The 21,366-nt window shown below is 28.6% G+C and overlaps 1 protein-coding gene across 2 annotated transcripts in view; it reads left to right on the top strand.

The window, feature by feature from the left end:
- The window catches only part of LOC129984157 (receptor-type guanylate cyclase Gyc76C-like), a 554,740-nt gene that overhangs the window by 372,167 nt on the left and 161,207 nt on the right, over positions 1-21,366 (top strand). For both annotated transcript variants that reach the window (XM_056093958.1, XM_056093959.1), the window contains one exon: positions 10,868-11,049. In XM_056093958.1, coding sequence (XP_055949933.1) covers positions 10,868-11,049 — 182 coding nt within the window. The remainder of the gene's footprint in view (positions 1-10,867; positions 11,050-21,366) is intronic.

Below are 21,366 nucleotides of genomic sequence, written 5' to 3'. Positions count from 1 at the left end.
GGATTCTTATTCTTAGATTTTAAATCCAAAGGCTCTTAAGTTTTGCTGGCTATAGTTTTCGGTTTGAAAGGTCTAGCAACTTGAGGGAAGTGCACTGCGCAGGGAACTTGAGTAGACCTTATTAATATTTATTTAATTAAATAAATGTTGATTGCTTTAATGAAAGATTTTATCATCCAGTTTCTTTAATATGTTATTGAAATTTGCAATTGAATTCCTGCAGTCAAAGTAATTAATATTATATTTATGAGAAAATTGATGAGCTTAATATGGATTCAAATTCTGACTATTCTGACTGTGAGGAATTAATGTTATCTTCTGAAGATGAACACTCTGAAAGTGAATCTGACGATGATACTTTAAATGCGGCTCGCTGTTGGTGTCCTATTGACTTGCAAGCACTTTCACCTGCTCCTCCAAATTTTCAATTTACTTCGACTCCTGGTATCAGTTCAGCGGCAAAAAATTTCCTTGGGGACTCAGATGATCCGATGATGTTTTTCAGCATATTTTTTGATAATGCAGTGATGAGTTTCATTATAGAAGAAACAAATAGATACGCCGAAGACTTTTTCAACAAAACCGATTTGACACCATCATCGAGAGTATTAAATTGGAAAAATACGGATATAAAAGAGTTACATCTATTTTTTGGTTTGCTTTTACTTCAAGGAATAATGCCAAAATCTGTGGAAGCAACGTACTGGAGCATAAGACCCATTTTAAACACTCCTTTCTTTGGACAAATCACGAGTGAGAAAAGATTCAGTTTGCTAATGAAATTTCTTCATTTTGAGAATTCAGATGAATTCAATAAAAATACGCATCCAAATGCAAAGCTAAGAAAAAATTTTGATATCCATAACATGCTGGTTGAGAGATTTAAATCTGTTTATACACCCAATCAATCTGTAACAATAGACGAGTTTTTGCTTGCTTTCAAGGGTTTACTTGCATGGAAGCAATACATTCCAACTAAAAGAGCTAGATTCGGAATTAAATTTTTCCAACTCTGTGAATCAGAAAGCGGTTACATTTGGAATTCTATTATCTATACCGGTAAAGGAACCCTTTTCATGGAAGAATACGAACAATTTGGATTATCTACAAAATGTGTACTGACTTTAATCCATGAACTTAAAAATAAAGGATATCAGCTAACAGACAATTTTTATACTTCTCCGGAAGTGGCCGAAAATCTTCTTCAATATAAAACTGATTTAATAGGAACTGTTAGAGGAAACATAAAAGGGTTACCGGTGGAATTTAAGAACACAAAATTGAAAAAGCATGAATTGAGAGCATTTCAAAAGGGAAAAATTATGATACTACAGTGGAAAGACAAGAAGGTTCTAACAATGCTAAGTACCATTCATAATGCTGCATTAGTTAATGTTGAATCAAAAATATCCACTACAACCAAACAAAAGCCTAAGGTGGTAGTCGATTATAATAGATCTATGGGAGGAGTTGATAAGTCGGATCAGTGCTTAGCATACTATTCTTCACCCAGAAGCCGACAAAGGAAATATTACAAAAAAATATTTCGACATCTACTTGACCAGGCTGTGTGGAATGCTTTTCTGCTTTATAAAAAAAAATGGAGGAAGTGTAAATCATCTCGAATTTAGAATGCGATTGATAGAGAGATTATGTGAGGAAGGAAGAGGATTACCATCGTCTAAAGTCCTAAAGAGTATTGAAAATGTGGGAAGATTGACGGGCAGACATTTTCCGTCTTTAGTTGCTCCAACAGAAAACAAAAAATACTCTGCTAGGATATGTGTCATGTGTTGCTCAAAAACAAATGCAAATGGTAAAAGAGTGAGAAGAGAAACACGTTTTGAATGTGTAATCTGCAAGGTGGGTTTATGCGCTGCTCCATGTTTTGAGATATATCACACTCAATCTGTTTTTTAAATTTCCTTACATGTAATTGCAGTGGATGAAATATTGTAAAACTTGCTCATGATCACATTTATCTTTCAAATATTGAATTATGCCTTTTTTATAAATTTCATCTAAAAATTTTGCTGTATTTTAAGTTCGTATTTTTTTTTTTTTCAGTATTTATAGCTCTATGTTAATATTCTCACTTTTAAGAATTCTGTAATGATACGTGGAATTTGACAGTTATTTTCTAATTTTGTCACTTTTCAAAGAAAGTATACAAACTATTTCTGATGAAAAACTTTTAATAATCGCTTAATTATTTTTTTAAAAATATTTCTAGTAAAAAATAAACAGATTTTATGCAGTACTGTTTGTGTTATATTTATTAATCTTAGAAATTTTATTATATTTAAAATTTCTTCTAGAAGACATTTTAAAATATTTATATTCTACAGATTATCAGCAGCTATGATGCAGATATATATAAAAAAATGTGTCATCTGTTAGGTAGCAACTTTTATTTATAATTGCATTCATTTACTTTCATTTTTAAGTTTGCATGTATATCAGTATTCATTATTAAGTTCTGAATCCACAGCCTTATGATACGTTCAAACAGCTAGAAATCGTATCAGCCTTTAAATGCATTTGTTTAATTTCATTAAATAGCTAATACTGTTTTAATGCAAAGCAATAATTATAATCGCACAGATACAATTTATTCTTTCCATTTTTCAAAGCAATATCTATTAAATTCACTCATCATCGAATTTTGTTGAATATAAATAAATATTTCTATAATAGTTCCCCATTTATTAAATATATTTTCTTTCTTTCATATACTAAACTTTTTTTAATAGTCCTTATTATTTCTATGTTATTTTTTTTTCATTTATACTTTTCGCAGCCCGTCACAAGACACAAAACTTCTTCCCATTTCAATGTGGTTTGTTTTTTTATAGAGATTTTAAATATATATTTATAATATAATTATATATTCTAAAAATATAATTTCTAATTGTTTTTTTTAAATATTTATAAAAGAAACGTTTTTTCCCTTCCCGAGCCCCCCTCCCGAAAAGAAGACAAATATGATCTGCAAAAAGCAGTAAACAGTGCTTGTATTAAAATAGTGAAATAAAAAATAATATTAAGCAGTAAAAAGAATAATAGTAACTACATTTATTAAGATACTTTAAATAAAAACGTTTATAAAAATAATTAAAAACACTTTTACTATAGTTCACTCTAAACTATAAAAAATAAATATATAATTAGATCCAAAAGTTTTCAAATGTGCCTTTCATTACGTATTAAATACTTCGCCAAAATCTATATACAAAGCCTAAGCAATAATTAAAATTACATTTATAAATAAATATTTGTCTCGATTAATAAGTGGAATGAAAATAAATTTAAAAAAATTATATAAGGATTTTTTTTATATTTTACTGCGTTTTAAAAAATGTATTATTAAAAGTTCAAACGTATTTTTTTAATATTTCATCAACCAAGTACTGAAAATTCAAATCTGTTTTTGCGAGCTAATCACAGTCATTAACTGTTATACATGATTATGACATGTAAATATGAGGGATTCCCTACCTTTAATAAGTATGATAGTTTTCACCTGTATATTAAATTTGTTGTGAAATAATGAAATATTCAAATCAATAATGAAGTATACAGCTCATATCACCAATCGATCCTGCAATCGTGAATTCTTGCGAAGAACGTTATTTCCACTTCTCGTGAGTTCATTCCCCTAATTGGAGGGACCAACCAAATTCTAACTGTCAGCGAAAACCACAAAATGACCTTAACAAGCAGATGACCCACCTCGTTTATTGCCTTTAAGGGGGAAAGCATTGACGACTTTCTACGTTGGAGCCGGGATTCAAACAGTTTGCGGAAAGCAACTTCCTACGTTCCAGCCGGGATTCGAACGACACGTTGGAGCGACTTCCTACGTTCCAGCCGGGATTCGAACGACACGTTGGAGCGACTTCCTACGTTCCAGCCGGGATTCGAACGACACGTTGGAGCGACTTTCTACGTTCCAGCCGGTTGAAGAGATAATAAATGCAACTATTTGCAATACCAATCAACTTACAAAGTTTTTGCCGAGGAAAGGAGGATTGATAATTATACTAACATTTTGTCTAAGAATTCAGTTTTGTTGAATGAATTCAAGGATAAAATTAGACTAATAAAAATATGGAATTTCTGAAATTTTCTTTTCCGTGGATTTCCCGGAAATTCGTTTCATGCAATAAGCAATCTTGAAATGTTGAATAAAAAAAAAGGTTATAAAGAAACACTTCTGAAAATATTCTTTTATTATTGTATATAATTAAAATACAGACGTTTTACTTTTAATTTTTACCCTTTGATGTTTCATTTATTATTATAAAAATTGTAGAATTTTGAAATAAATTTCTGTCTTCATTTCACTATTAGATGGCGCCACACCCAATGAATCAAAATTTAATTAAATGAAAAGAGTAACTTTTAGTATGTTCTTAAAATATTAAAACAATATATTGTGATGGATTATGAAAAATTTTAAAACACTAGCACGTCAGAAATTTGATGAAAGATGAATAGCCAAATTTCATCTTAATGAAAATGAAAAAAGTTAAGTAAAAGAAAGGTGTGCAGAAATACTGAAATTTTATTTACCAAAATAAGATTTGCATTTGCCTTTAAAATCTTAAAAAAGTTTTTCATATATTAAGGTTTTAAAGTTTTCAAAATTTAAAAATCCCTCATAATAATGCTAAGAATTAAAAAATTTTTAAATAATAATAATATTTGAAAACCAAATATATTTTCCCCGAAATATTTTTTAATCACATCAATTATTCTTGATATTTTTCAAAGTGTAATTCTTATTTTATTTTGAATAAAATACTCTCCGCTTTGAATATTTGATTTTCACGAATTTAGTTAAAGAACATTCCTTGATTTGTTTTCCCGATAAGTATTGTTAATGATAAACGAAATGTGAAGGAAAGTAATTAGTTCTTAAAGTATTTCGACTTTTTTACGTCAAAAGGTAGTTAAATGTGCCGATAATTAGCGAACACTCCTAAACTGATTGTCTTTAATTAAAATAAACAAACACTTCAAATGCACGAAATCCAAAACCTTCGCCATATTTGTTTATTAAGGCTTAAAAATAATGAGAAAGCATTATTTCATTTTTCTATTTAGATGCAAATTTCAAAATAAAATGCTCATTAGTGTGTTTAAGTCGTGGGATCAATCTTTGAGAAATGAAATTGTTTTCTACTATAAAAAAATATAATACAGAGAAATGTACAGAATCATAAATTTTTAATTAGGAGATGTGTTTATTTTATTAAGAATCCTGGTAATTTAACCTTATGTTGGCAAATTAAAAAATATTTGCTTAGTATTTTATTTATATTTTAGGTCATTATAAATATTTTCAAACTGCATCGGATTTCTATAATATCTTAAAGATTTTAGCTCCCACACGTGAGTTTGATGTTTGTTAGAAGAGACATAAAACTTTCACTAGAAAAAAAAGTTTAAATCAGATCAATACGACTTCACTTTTTAGTTCAATCATCTTTATTAGTAATTTCAAAGTGATAATAAAGGAAAGTACTTGCATAAAGAAGACTAATATATTTTTTTTTACTTCATATAAAACTTAAAATACATCTAACAATTGATGAAAGCGCATTGTATTTACATACAACATATTTTGGGTATTAGATTATAGATAAAATTATCACGATATAAAACTTAATATATGTGATATTATAATGGGAAAAAGATTCAGTTTCGAATTCTTTTAGTTTTGATTATTTCACCGAACAACAACAATCACATATAGAGGTATAGACAGAATTTTTTTCCGTAAAATCTGTTTTCTTCCTTTTATTATGGGTTGCAAAAATAATAATTTTATTTATAAATTAATTTGGGTATTAGTTTATAAATAAAATTATTAGGATATAAAACTAAATATATTCCATATTGTAATGGAACAAGATGAATTTGTAATTCTTATGTTTCTGATTATTTCATGAAACAAAAAAAAGCACATAAAGAGTATTGTTACAAAATTTTTCTCTACAAATACCGCTAATCAATTGTAGTAACGCAGCGCACTTAATCGCTAATTCAGCAGCTTGCTTGCTGTCTAATCCTCTAGTTCTTTTACTTGTCGGCGACTCCGACTACTCTCACACCCGACTTCCCCTCAGCTCCAGAGTGCCTGTCTTTTATAGTTCTGGGAGGCGGAGCTAGAATCTTCCAGACCCATCTGGGCGTATCTGGGTGTATCTCGGTTCATAGTGGATGGTTCGAGAAAGTTCTCGAACTTTCCAGTATTATCCATTTAGTCGCCAAACTCATCACGCACAGGACAGATCTTACAACGGTTTCAACGGTTTTTCCCGCGATGACACTATTCGTGCCGGGTAGCAAAATTACAGATTTGTAACAGTATAGACAAGTTTTTTTCTATAATATCTGTTTTCTTTCTTTTATTATGGGACTAAAAAAGTAATAGTTTTATTAATAATCTAATTCGGGTATCAGTTAATAAAAAATATTATGATATAAAATTAAATATATTCCATATTGCAATGGAAAAAGATGAGGTTGCAATTCTTATGTTTTCGATTATTTCAATAAACAGCAAAAATCGCAATTAGAGTATAGTCAGAATTGTTTCCATGAAATCTGCTTTTTTTTCTTTTATAATGGCCCAAAAAAGCAAACATTTGATTGAAATAAGTTAAGAATGAAAATCCTATCTGAAACTATTCTATCATTTTTTTATAAGGAGTAACATAATGATTGATAGCAGTACATGCCACAAACCAAGTGGATCAAAGAAGAAGACACAAATTTCTATGTAACAAAGGTAGCCAAATCTGTCCCTTCTAGGTTAAAGAAAAATCTCTAAATAGTGTCTTTTATCACATTCTTATTAGCCGGAGGTTAATGGGTCGAGATTTTCTCCAGTTTTGGTCTTTACGTTATCGCCTTTCATGTAAGGACAATGGATTAAGGGAGAAAATATCTTATTTCTCTTGCGGGGGTTGTTTCAAAACTAGACTTAATGATATCCGCATCGTCATGTGGTCGTTATAAATGTCGTATTTATTAAACTGCTTAATCCGTCGAAACACTATTCAGAATAAAGATATTATTTATTTCTGTCTTCATTAGCTTCGACAAGAAAGAAAAGATTTTGCAAAAGTTCTGTTGGGAATTAAGTCTTGTTGCCTTTTCGTTATCTGTCTACCTTGAATTTTGAATAAATACTTAAGAATAGGATTTTAATAAGAAGGTTTTCAGTATCCTTTTAATAGCCAAAATATTTTCTGTAAATTCAAGCATTGTATTGATGTGATTATTTTAAAGTATATTTTCATATATTTCCCGATTCATGTTTTGATCTTCTTTCTCTTTTCTGAATGTTTTGTTCTGTTATTCTGATTAGAAATAAAAAAAATGTGAAATAATTTGAGAAATACTGAATATCTGAAATAAAATTAAGTTTTAATAATTTTAATCTATTTGTTAATTGGGAAGTTAATTTGTATGTAATATTGAGAATATTGTACTAACGATATGTTTTATGGAATGTAGAAAAAAAATGAATTTCATAGCTAAATTCTACAAAACCTGCTCAAACAAGAATTTCATTTTTTTCAGACACTGAATGAAAAAATTTATATTTTTATAACTTAATTAAAAAAAATAAAATGTCTAACGAAAATGTCACTATTTTCACGCTAATTTTACTCTAGCATGTTGTATAATACAGTATAAAGAATGTTTCTGAAACTTCTTGGTCTCTCTAAATATGCCCATGATTCAATTCATCACGCGCATGCCCATCATTCTTCTGTGGATCGTAATGATCTTAAATAATCAAGATAGCATATGAAGTAGAAATTTGATTATCTACAAAATATAAAATGGTGTTAAGGAGGTATCTAAAACTCCTTGTTTTTCTTACCATGTCCGTGAGTAGAGGTTCATCATAAAGTAGAAATATGTCATATTCTTGGATCATAGATACCTTAAAGCCCCAAATAGCGTCTAAAGAAGTAGTTGGTTTACATCTAAGATATCGAGGTGATATAATGAGGTGTGAGGAATGTTTCTGAAATCCCTCTCGCATATCTAACCATGTCCATAAGTCAAGATTCATTATAAAAGAAAAGTGTGTCATCTTTTGTGGATCATAGCGATCTTAAGGCACCAAGATAGTACTTGAAGCATATATATATTTTTTTTAGTTCTAAAATATAACGTGGTGTGAGAGAGTTTTCTGTAAAATCCTTGCTTATTTTTCCAGTTCATGAGTCACTGCTCGTCATAAAGAAGAAATTATCATATTATATGGATCATAGAGACCTTAAAGTATCAAATAGCGTCTAAAGAAGTAATTGGTTTAGCTCCCAATTATAATCTGATGTAAGGGAGGTTTCTTGTTTATCTTACCAAGTCCATGAATCAAGGTTCGTCAAACCGAAGAAGTGTGTCATCTTTTGTGGATCATAGTGATCTCAAAGCATCAGATAGCGCTTGAAGCAAATGTTTGTTTAGCTCCAAAATGTAATAGTGTATAATGTGTTGTGAGAGAGGTTTCTAAAATACTTTGGTATCGCATATCTAACCATGTTCGTGAGGCAGGATTCATCATAAAAGAGAAGTATGGAATCCTCGTTTGATTGTAATGATCTTAAAACACCAACATAACACCTGAAGCAGAAATTTTTCAGGTCCAAGGTATAAGAGTATGTTGCCACTCTGGAAGATTTCAAAAGAATATAACCCACATGTATACATTGCTTGAAGGAATGCGTCTATCTTAACCACGATGGACAATTCCTTTTAAAACAGGCTTTCCATAACCAGCGTTGATAAATATTATTTAATGCACACCAGAAGATAGAACACATAAAAAGAGTTTCAGTTTTTATACTTTAGCCATACCATGTCATTTCTTAATTTCAAATGCTGCTTACTGCCAAAAATGATATGTATTCTTTGATCAAACATTATTTTTGGAATATTAACTTTACTAAAACAATTTTTCTATATATTAATGCTAAAATTTCATTTTTCTAAAATTCTAAAAATTTCTCCAAATGATATATGATAAAAATATTAAAATTATTTTCCTGAAATAATGTTTTAAACTTTGAATTTATTCAATGAATTGATAATGAAATTTTATCAAGAATTTATATAATTCCCTTAGTCCGGTAAGAATAAAATGTATGAAATTTGAAAATGGAACCATACGAATTTTATTTTATGATTTTTTTCCATTATTTCATTAAATAAGAAAATCATTACATACTGATTTGGAAAATAATTCATTATTCTAACATGATATAAATGAACACTATTAAACCTTACTAAAACAAACACTAAGAAAATGTATCCTACCTGAAATTCTTCAGCTCAGCAAATTTCTTTTTATCACTGGCAACAATAGCTACTGATTAATGCCCCCACATATTCCACAAATGAACTTATCAGTACAGAGAGGTACGGAATTCCTAGCAAAAGAGCCAAATATGCTATACTCTAAGTTCTCAGGAATGCTCTTTATTACGTTCTTATTAGTACTGCACTAATGAAGCCGACTTTCCATTACTTTAGCCTCTACGTGGTCGCCTTTCTTAGTAAAGAAAATGGATTGATGGAGGAAATACCCTATTTCTGTTGTGGAGATAATTTTTATACTCTGTAGGAACAATACCTCCGACGGCAGGTAGTCATTATGACTGTTGCACTTATTAATCTGCTGAATCTTTTGAAAACTCATGCTTTAGAATAAAGAGATTATCAACTCCCATCATCATTATCGAGGCGTAGGGGGGGGAAGCCGTTTTCAAAACTGTTTTATTGCCAGTAAAGTCTTGCAACGTCTTTTGTTATTTGTATTCTATAGCTTTTGGAATCAAACTTATAAATGTTTATGGATAAAATCGGCGTTATCTTTGAAGATCTGAGTTATTTTAGCAAAAATTAATATAATAAAATGCGATTAATAGAATTATTGCCGCCATACATAATTTTTAACATTAAAAATGGGCTAGTAAAAGTTAGAATAATTGGATTATATTTTATAATTCTGACTGTGATAAATAAATATATTTTTCCTATTGGGTAAACAAATTTTTCACAAATCTCTCAGAATGTCCTTTCATATGTATGAATTATTTACTGTCATATCAAATTGTTATAAAAAGGGGGCAACTTTAAGTTTCAAAAATAATTGTAAAAATTAACAAAAGAGGATTAAAAAAATTCAACATTTGCAAAAACTACGACAGAGTAACACTTTAGAATGTTAATTTCAATAAAAAATTTAACTTTGACTAATTTTAATACTGAAAGTTTTGTTACCTCTCTTTTAAAGATTTTTTAATACATTTTCGTGTCCTTCAATAATAAAAAAAATCTCTTTATGAATTTCCTGAAAAATGATTTTTTTTTTTATATTGTAACATTACACAATGCTTCCTTAGTAAAAAGTATTTTGATTTTAAGCAGATTTGAAGTGGTATTTAGATTGCATTAACTTCAAAATTTTAATAAATATAAATTGGTTAATGATGCCAAAATTTTGTTCATTTTTCATTAGATGAAGGTAAGTTTAATTGAATGGAATAACATGAACTAAAAAAAATTTTTTTAACTTTCTCAGAGAAGAAGTCTATAAAGAAGAAAGTATTATAATTTTCAAAAGATTAAAACTCGATTTTTCAACAAATAGGCACGTTTCAATTCACATTTAGTCAGAAAAACATATTTTGGAATTGTGTCGTTTTGTTTTTCTATGAACTAGTCTTTTCGTCTCTTTATGTACAAAATATCTTCATCTGTTGAAACAGTCATCGTTGTGGGAAAATATCTTACTCAAAAAACTTTCAAATAAAACTTCTTTTTATTTTTCCTTCAGGTGTGACCGGAGCTTGGATGCACATCGATGAAAACGGAGATGTGGAAGGGAACTATACTGTCCTAGCTCTACAGAACGCTCCTCAGAACATCACACTAAAAGGCCTCGGAGGTGAAAAGAACCTGTCGCATCTCATGCTTCCGATGGCTCGATTTCAGTATGACGGTGACACGGGGGAACCGGTAAGATTTTGTCTAATATTGATATTATGCTGCTAGAAACCTTCTGTCAACTTTGATGAATTTTCATTCTTTAACACTAGCGTGAAAACATTCGAAATACAAATTTTACTTGGATTACGAATAATAATCTTGTAATCTTGCTTCCCTGCGCAGCTAATATCATAGCAAGAAAGAGAGTTTAACAGATCCTTTTAATGGTTCAGTTCAATGGACTCGGGCTTGGCGACCATTTGACGACAGTTATTGATTAAAATGAGATTTCTAGAAAATACGAGAATCATAGTGACATCACTAATAGGACATGATATTTGTTAACTATTTTAGATTTGTCTCTTTCGCGGTAGCCTAAATGAACGTGAGAGAAAGTTAAAGCTAGTCGATCTATGAAATTTTCTCTTCGGAGAATTGAAGCAGAGGAGATTTACTCTATTGTGCTATGCTATTATTAAATTACCGATTTATTATCTCCTAGTGTACTTTTGATTTCTGAAAGTTATGTGTTTATGAACTCTACGACTATACTTTCTCTCTGTGTTTCTAGTTTCTTTGTGGAATAAAACATCTTTATAAAACATATTGGACCTCTTACACCGTAGACTAACCAGTATATTTCTGCATCACTATACTGTTAATGATACGAAAAAAGTGTCCTATAACAGCCTTTTTTGAATTTGGAAGGAATTATAAGTAAAAATCGAAAATTATCAAAAACGTGACATCTTTGCTTCCCTAAGTAAATGAATAAGATCATTAAAAATAACAAACTATTTAATTTGGATGTCCTATTAATAGTTATACAATACTTTTGTACTTGATTGTATTTCACCTTTTGTATAACGGGTCTTACTTCTGCATATAGCATGATTAAATTATATTTTTGTTCCGCAAAATGCAAGTTTTAGAATTTTTTCATTTTAACTGGTTTTCTCGTGCAATGCTTTAATTAGTCAATAACCCATGGTGACCTCAAAATGTATTTTATTAATTTTATTTCTGCTTTGAATCACAGAAAAATATATTTAATCACAATATTAAATCTGCTAAAAGTAAAAACAATATTAAAGAATTTTCATTAGATAATTGCAATGTTAAGTAAGCATATAAGTTAAAATTTTCGGTGAAAAGTTTTTAAACAATGCGTGTAATAGAACAAGCACACTTATTAAAAATTATTGTCGAAACTTGATTTTAAATGTATCATATTCACTGAAAAATATATTTCATAGAAAAATGTCTGATTCAAAATGCAAAGTGAATTTAAAACATCTAGAAATAAGTTAAAAAAATTAAAATTAGAATAAAATGTAAATGTGACTCGAGATTGATTACCTTCGTTCCCTTCAAATGTGTGATAATTTTTAATATATCATAATGCCATATCATGTAATTTTGATGAATATATTTAAGTGTCTATATTTTATCCTTATAATAGTAATTTTCCAATTAAGACAAGAATTTCACTTTTTCAAATTATTTATTTAAATTTTATTTTGATAGAAAAATTTCTTTAAATATTTAGTAGGATAGTCGTCTATTATGTTTCCAATTTATTTATTTTTAAAATTTAAATTTCAAAAAAGATGATAAGGCATTTATTTTAATATATTCTTGAATATCAACTAAGTAAAATAAATGACATTATAAATGTTCAAATTTTGAATCAGTAAAAATTTTTATAGATTGACTGGAAGCCTTAAAACATTAGTTGTGTGAAAATAATCTATTAAGTTATTTCAAAGATGGAAATTCTTCCAGCGAAATATATTTGTCTCGTTTTAGGATTCTAATTCGAAGCATATCATTATCTTTCTTTTACCGGCTTTTGAAAAGTATCAGCAAATTCAGAATGATAAACAGAAATATAAAAGGAAGCGAAACAATATTTTGTCGGCCTTTTCATAAGTAATGCATATCTACTTTTAAGAACTGGCAATCATTTGAATTAGTCGAACGGTAATTCTTTGAGTTTATTTAATTTATATGAAATTTTTATTTACAATGCTGAAATAAGGTTTCACTTTGATGGTATGTACTCATAGTACTTCATTTGAAATTCTAAGAGAGTGTAAGGTTCTTTTAAAATCTCCTGTTCCGTTGAAAAGTTTATTATTTCTTAAAATCGCAGGAATTCCTACATCAATCTAATTTCTGATAGAAAAATAGTAATCTTAGTTGGAAAGAGGAGTCTTTGCATATGCGTTTTAAGCATATAGAAATATGTTTAATGGAAAATGAAATGTAGGATCATGCTTTACATAAAAAAAAATTATTATCAAGACATCGAGAGGAAACCAACTTGATAAAGTTTATGGATACACAACCCTTTCTAGATGTAATAAAGAATCTGTGATATAAAAGGTGAAAAATTAAGTAATAACGAATACAACAAAAGTATAATGGAAAGGTTCATTTAAAGTCATTCTTAGCAATTATCATATCCTGTTACCATTATTATAGAAGCTTCATAATCTTCTTTATTTGTCGCATGATACATTTGGTTTTGAGCGATATTTTGAATCCAGATCTATAAATTGCCTACGTTAGTCTTGTAAAATGAAAGATTTTTGTTATATACAAGACAGTAATGTAAGTGGTCTGGATAACCATTGCCTCTACAAAAGCAATGATCATGGCAAACATAACTGAATGAATATAGAAAATAAATGAAATGTATACTTTGAACTAGCCCAGCAAATGAAATCTCATTATTCATTCTAATTATTGAAATGATTTCATTAGAAAGTGTAAACTGCAAATGAATTTCAAGAAAAATTAAATTTTATGGTTGTAAAAAATAATAACAATAGTGCTTATCTAATGAATTAAAATAGCATAAGCATGCAGTGAGTGCACTTCCCTTTTTAATATTCGAATGATTAAAAGTCGCATATATATGTCCACCTTACTAACTCAAAAATTTAATCGGAATGAATTTAGTGGGGTGAATACTATTAGTTTTAAACTATTTACTTGAAGAAGTAATTACAGGTATCTAAAATATCAAGACAAATCCATGTAGCTGTGACTTGCAGTTTTGATAGTTTTTGCATTTTTTATTTGTTAAAGTGATCTTAGAATACCTTTTCAAAAGTCTCTAATTTTTTTTTATTGAACATTTATAAATCTCCCGTGCACCACAAAGTATCACACGGGGCTTACAAAAGTAAGTATGTAACACATAACAAAAAGAAAAAGAAAAAAATTTAACAGTCATGAAGAATTACAGATGTCAACAATAAATTTACAGAAATTTTCAAAAGCTCTTCTAGTGGAAATAAGTTGGTGAAACTCTGGAGGCCAATTTATATTCATGTCCTTGAGAGCCAGGATCTGTCTTTCTTTGATAAACTTGGAACATACAAGGAGCACATGTTCAACATTTTCCTCCCCACCAATATTATAATCGCAGGAAGATGACGGAAACAAATTAAATTTGTACAACTAACTAAAAGTCCCTAATTGACACCAGTATTTGGGAATAAGTTGCTCGCTTGGAGAAATAGGATATCTCTGCATTGTGCCTTTAGGGGAAAAAGCAAAAATAAAACATCTTGCAGTTTACTATCTTTTCCACAGTAAATCGCACCTAGGTCCATAATTGTATTTTTATTTGATAATGCTAATTAAGAGGATGGCCCCAGTAACTTTTTATCCCTGATTCTTGATCCTTACCAATTCTATGGCTTAATCCATCAGGTCATTGATGGGGAGCCAAATTATATATTTTTAGTTCTTGTATCATGACTGAAAAGCGAATGTTAAAATGCGTATACCATAATGAGATCATTCCAAAGCAATTTTTAATAATGTGGTAATTTATTATATTAACATCTAGTTTTAAATTGATAGCATGAAAAAAGCAGGAAGAAATTCGAATTGCTATCCAAATAACCAAATTACATTAATTCCATCAATATAGAAGAGACTGAAACGCCCTTTCAATAAAACTTCAGCAGGTGCCTGGATATCAAAGCAATATTTCCACCTTAAATGTATGGCGTCATCGTAATTATATGTTCAATCAATCACAAAGCGTTGCGATTGATTGAATTGAATATCCATGACGTGCGTGTTGCTCATTAGAAAAGTTCCAGTTGGGGTTAGGGAACAAGAAGATTTTCTGGGAACTCAGTGGGTGTCAACGCATACGTATGTTTAACAATTATGAACTAAGAGTCCTCTTTTGTAAATCAACCTTCTAAGAATGCAGGTTGTATTTGCCATTTCTGAAAAGTTAGAAAAATATTTTTTAATCTTTTAAAAAAGTATTTTTTAATCTTTGGAAGAGAATTTCAGGCTTTACAGAATCCTTCAGGAAACTGAAGTCAAATTATCCTTGGGATTAGAGGATTGATCCTAAATTATGCCTTTTGATTTATCATGTATTTAGTTTGTACCAAAGTAACATATATATTCGATACTTAGTGCCATATAATTACCATTGTTTCTTCCCACTGTTACGATTTTGTCATTGTATCTCTTAAAGTTACAAGAAATGTTAGAGTGGGCATTAAGTTTTCATAGCACTTCAAATACTAATGTATATTTTCAGATCAGAGTATCATAGAAACTAATTAATATGTGTTCCCTCCTATTTTGTTTCACAAGTATTGTAAGCATCGCATATATATTCTTTTCACTTTTCTCGGGTAAATCGACGAATGAATTTTTAATAATTTCATATAATTCATACTTTCAATATTACGAATAATTCATATAATACGAATAATTTCATATAATTCATAATTTCAATAATATGAATAAATCATAATATACGAATTCATATAATGCAAATAATTTCATAAAATTCATAAGGAATAAATCTCCTTAACATTTTTTATATCACTTATATATCCCAGTCAAAAGCTAATGTAAAACAGGAAGTTATTCTTTAATAGGCATAATTTTTGCTTTTGTTTTATAAGTATTGCTGCAGTTATAAAACGTAAGTGACCCACATCATAGTTTTGAATACACAAAATCAAAATTAAAGTTTTTTTTATACATTGATTATTTCTTATGATAGATTTAATGTACGAATTTATAAATTTGCTGCAACAATTGGAATGCTTTAAAATGTTATCAATCAGAAGTTGGTTTTTACTCATTAATTTTTATTATTTGAGAGTAATCTTGAAAAATAATAAGCATGTAACCAAAAATTACTTAAAACAATATAATTTAAATAAAAGCTTTTATACAATTCACAAAAAATGAAGCTTCAAATATTATGCAAACAAATTCACGTAATTCGCGAAATAAATAATAAATAATTCTTCAATGAATAAATAATATCTTTAATGATTTGGTACCAATATCTTCTTAAATACTACTTCTTAAATTTTATCAAAACTAAAAAAAAAAATTTAAAAAATCAAGAGACATTTTTTAAATACTTTCCTTCATATGACATCGCTATGATTGAGTGTATTTGTAAAACTTTTTAACTATCAATATCTTCTTAAATATCACATCTTAACTTTTGTCAAATATTTTTTAAAAATCAGGAGATTTTTAATATTTTTCTTATTGTGACTTCAGTTCTTCCAGCATCCTCTAATCGTTTATTCTCAACCTCTTGATGCATTCCTACTGACTTATGTCTAAGAATCTTTAGAGTCATCAAACCATTTTGTAGTAGCCATTATATCAACTCACACGATTTAACAATTTTGTAGCACCATTTCGCACGTTATATGACTTCATGAGTGGATGTCGTCGAACATGTTGCTCCAGAATTTCATCGGCCTCATGACTCTTTAAAACGCTCGGATACATTTCAGAGATGTTTCCTACTGAACAGTTATATTTCAGTATTAGCGATCCTTTCAAACGATCGAAACGTTTGAAAGGATCGCTAAAGAATAATACGGCTTAGAATACAATTAATATTTAAAACAAAAAAAAGTTCCATTCTGCTTTCATTCATTTCAAAGCAAATGTTTTTTAGAATATTCCGATTCGTTAGCTTTATTCGTTACTTATTAAGCAAATTATGAAAGACAGTGTAGAAAAACTAAATGTTAATAAGTTACCTGAAAAACAAACAAAATGTTACTTTATAATGGTATTTTAATCAATCAAAATCATATTATATAAATGTTTAAAAATAGATCTATTTAACCTAAATATTGTCAAAATTATATGTTTCGAATTTCAAGGATTCAATTTGGTAAGATCAATGTTAAAGAGCATTTGTTTATTCATAGCGAATTTATTTCTGCACAAATTATATATCATTGCCTTGATTAGGCAATTTATCTCTAATTGTTTGTTGTCAGAGTTAGGTCTTATTCAGTAATATATATGCATAAACATATTATAATCATAAACTTAATGATGGGATTATATGTATTTATTCTTGAGAAGATTACATATTCTAAAGTTTAGACTCGAGTGTTAATATACGTTGCACCAGGCAACGCGGGCGATTTCATTCTGATTCCAAATACTACGAACGATTATTTTAGATTATATAATTGAATGCTTAGACGAAATTTATTTTACAAATAATTGAAAAAGAAAGTATGACTTTTATTATGCAATTATGCTAATAAAATAACGTATTAGCATCAAATTAAGATTTATTCTATATTTCGTCTAATAAAATATTCTACATCTATGATTTATTAACTGCTGTCGTAAAAATAAGATGAATATTTCTTTTCTAATAACACGAAATAATGTTAGGCTATGACATCATAGGAAATTTGCATTCCTGTACTATAACAGGAAATAAATATTATCATCTTCATAAATAAGAGAGCTTTTTTATGGGTGCATAATTACTGTTATTACAAATTTTTTGCAGAAAAATCGAGAAACTATTCCCCTAATTTTGTCACGGTAAATCAAAAAAATACTAGAGGAAAAATAACTGAGAACATATCATTACTTTATAGGTCTTCATCACGTACAACCACAAAAAAAAATAATCCATCGTGGTTTTCTCTTCGCTTAAAAGAGTCTTCAGAATTCTTTGAGAGAAAACACAAAATCTCTCGGTTCATGTAAGTGTAAAGCCATTTCATGAACTTAATAGAATGTCTGCATTCTCTTTGTTCCATTTTTCTTTTATGCTTTTGAAAATGGGAGAGATATTTTTCTACTTTTCTCACACAATGCTTTTCTTAAAATAAACAAAAATTCCTAAGGCATTTGTCTTCGGTAAAACCATTGTTCCACATAACTTTGTTTTGAGGAGCGCGTTATTCTTTTATACATGCTTATCCATAATTGGCTTAATTAAATGCTCAGATTTTGAAAGTTATATTCTACAAATCTTCTTGTTCTCGTTGTCGTTATTATTTTTTAAAAATTGAATGTATGATGCCAGTAATGATCTGTTGTTTGAATAAATCGATTAATTGAAATCTCCCATAATTTAGCATACATCTATTAAAGTGCCTTATTGTAAATGCGTCGCAAAAGATAAAGAGAACAGTAGAAAATGATTATGAAATCTTTCATATTTTCTAGAGTTTATGGTATAAAGATAGGTAATAGAAAACAGGGCAAATTAAGAAAAATATGGCTGCAAATATTTGCTAGATATTACATTATTTAAGAAAAATTACTTTAAAAAAAGCAAAATTTATTGAAAATATAAACAGTAAATAAAATCAAACTTTATTTTAAAGTTTAACGCTCACTCTGTCCTATATATTGTTTAATAGATGCTTTTAACTAACTCAACGTTCTTATTAAACAAATCACTGCATATTTTATAATCCATTGATTTTGTTATGGATTAAAAAAACTAATTATTATTAATATCAAGGTACTACACTTTTGCAGTTAAAAATTATTATTAGGATTTTTTAAGATAAACTAAACGAATAACAGTGTACAATATATTAAATATTAGCAGAAACGAATGATAAAGTATTTTAAATGTGTTAAAACACGAAAAACGTTTTATATTAGAATAATTATACAGCTTTTCAACTAAAAATGATTTGAATGCAACATTCTCATGGATGAAGGAACTAAATGATGCAACTTAAAACTACTATTATGACACGATTTTTTTCTCCCAAAAATTCATGCAAATATTTCTGAATTTCCGAAAAATATGAAAATTATGTACAAAAAGTGCCGAAAATAGCAGCCACTTTATTGTTTTCAAGGACTCCATCTTCGAAAATAATAGCTCTATACGCTTTGTACTTCTTACAAAATGGATCTTCAGAACTTTCTAAGGAAAAAAAATACCGTTCTTTGTACAGACATAAAGCCATTTCATGAACTTAATAGAATGTATGTATTCTCTTTGTTCGGGTTTACTATTATGTGATAGAAAATGGAAGAGGGATTTTTTTCCCTTTCTCAACTTTTTTTTATCCTTTTATTGCGAAATGCTCTTGAAATTTCTGGAGTAGTTTAGTCTTAAGAGGACAGAAAAGTTCCGCGAATATATATATATATTTTAAATTTTTTATTTCGTAAAATTATAAAATTAGATAAGATAAAGATTAAATCTAGAGCTTACAAAGTACTGTGTTGTATATTTTCATGAGATAATGATTGTTATAAATACAATAAATTTGGAAATTAATATTTTCAATTTAAAACTAAAGTTAGCAGTTATCTTTATATACTTATTTATAAAAAATGTGGCAAAAGTAAGCAAATCGGAAGGTTGTAGGGCAAACTAGGACAAGTTGACGATGCTAAAAGGTGACCATTTTTACTAATAATAAAGATGGTTGTCAATTTAGTACATATATACCTTAAAAGAAAAAAATGGAAGTATTTTTAAAAAATTTTAATTAGAATTTTATTAATTAAAAAATAATTTGAATTTTGGCATTTTTACGTGATAATTAGGGATTGCAATACCGGACCAAAATTTCAATACCGGTGTTCGGTATTTTTTAAATCTTAATACCGGGATACCGGTTTTAATACCGGTATTAGAAACTTTGGAAACAGAAAAAAAACACAGGTGTTTCTTTTTTTTTATTTGCCAGTTTTATTAGAGAGTGTAAATATCACAAAAAATAATTTGTAACTTATAAACTATAACAGCATATAATCACAAAAAAGTAAAGAAACATCTTATTTATTTAAATCACAAAAAAAGTGTAAATATCACTATTCAGTCTGTGGTACTATTACAAATTTTTGAAATGTGATCTTAAAAAAAGTAATGCATCCATTGTACTGTCATTAAGCCTGAAAAGAATTTTGTGTAAAAATGACCAGCTGTCGAAAACGCTCTTTCGGCATCTACGCTAGTTGGTGGTACTGTTAGCAATGCGCGATATACTTTTTCCAAGTATTTACCTCTAAATCCCTCATCTTCAAATAAATCGATTTCTCGTCGGATGGTTTTGGATATAGCTGATTTCTGTATTGTATTTTGGTTCGTTGAAGTTTTTTTTTCTTTATTGCTGATTCTAATTTTTGTTCAAGAGACAATTCCTTTTCACTATCGACAGAAGTGACATCATAATCTTCGATAATTGAACCGAATTCTGAATGTGGATAGGTTAGTGGGAAAAAATTTTTTTAGAAACTTTACTCTAACTAAATCAGATTTGAATTGGTTATTTTCTTTTCTTCTTTTCATTTTTATTTTTAAAATCATTAGAATTATGTAAATACCATAAGACATTTTCTATTTCAGTATGCCTTTCTTCTGTCCGATTTTTCAATTTAATATATTTGGAATCCGAAGTTTCTATATCCACAGTATTTGGATTCTTCTGTTCTTTATATTTTTGGTATAATACATCTATTACTCCTATTTGAATTCCATGTGCATAGCACAACTGCTGATTTGCACCAATCAACTTTCCAACTTTTTTCATAATTGTTGCTCCATCAGTCGTTATGGATACAATATTTTCTTTCAGGGATAATCCATGCTTCGCTAATTTAGATTTAAGCAATTAATTAAGCCATTAATTAGCTAATTAATTTCGCCCGTTAGGGAGACATGAAAACAAGAACGTATACTATTTTGCTATGTTGGCGATCCCTGAACATATAGTGAGGACAATTTAAAAAAATTTCTAGTAAATACCGAAAAACCGGTATTTAAACTTGTGAATACCGGTATTACAAAATTGTACAAATGGCCCAAAATACCGGTATTCGGTATCCAGGTATACCGGTATTGCAATCCCTAGTGATAACGTCTGTAAAAATGACTACGCAAAAATAAATTTTGCACCATCAAAATTTGAAAAATGTCTTTTTTGATAATACTAATTTAACAATCGTGTAATTTTTTTTCTTGAATATTGCCAATGTTTTAAAATATTTGCAATATATATTGAATTAAGTAATTTTGTAACTCTAGCAACTATA

This window comes from Argiope bruennichi, chromosome 9 (assembly GCF_947563725.1).
Source record: "Argiope bruennichi chromosome 9, qqArgBrue1.1, whole genome shotgun sequence".
Lineage (NCBI taxonomy): Eukaryota > Metazoa > Arthropoda > Arachnida > Araneae > Araneidae > Argiope > Argiope bruennichi.
This window is presented reverse-complemented; position numbering and strand designations above follow the sequence as displayed.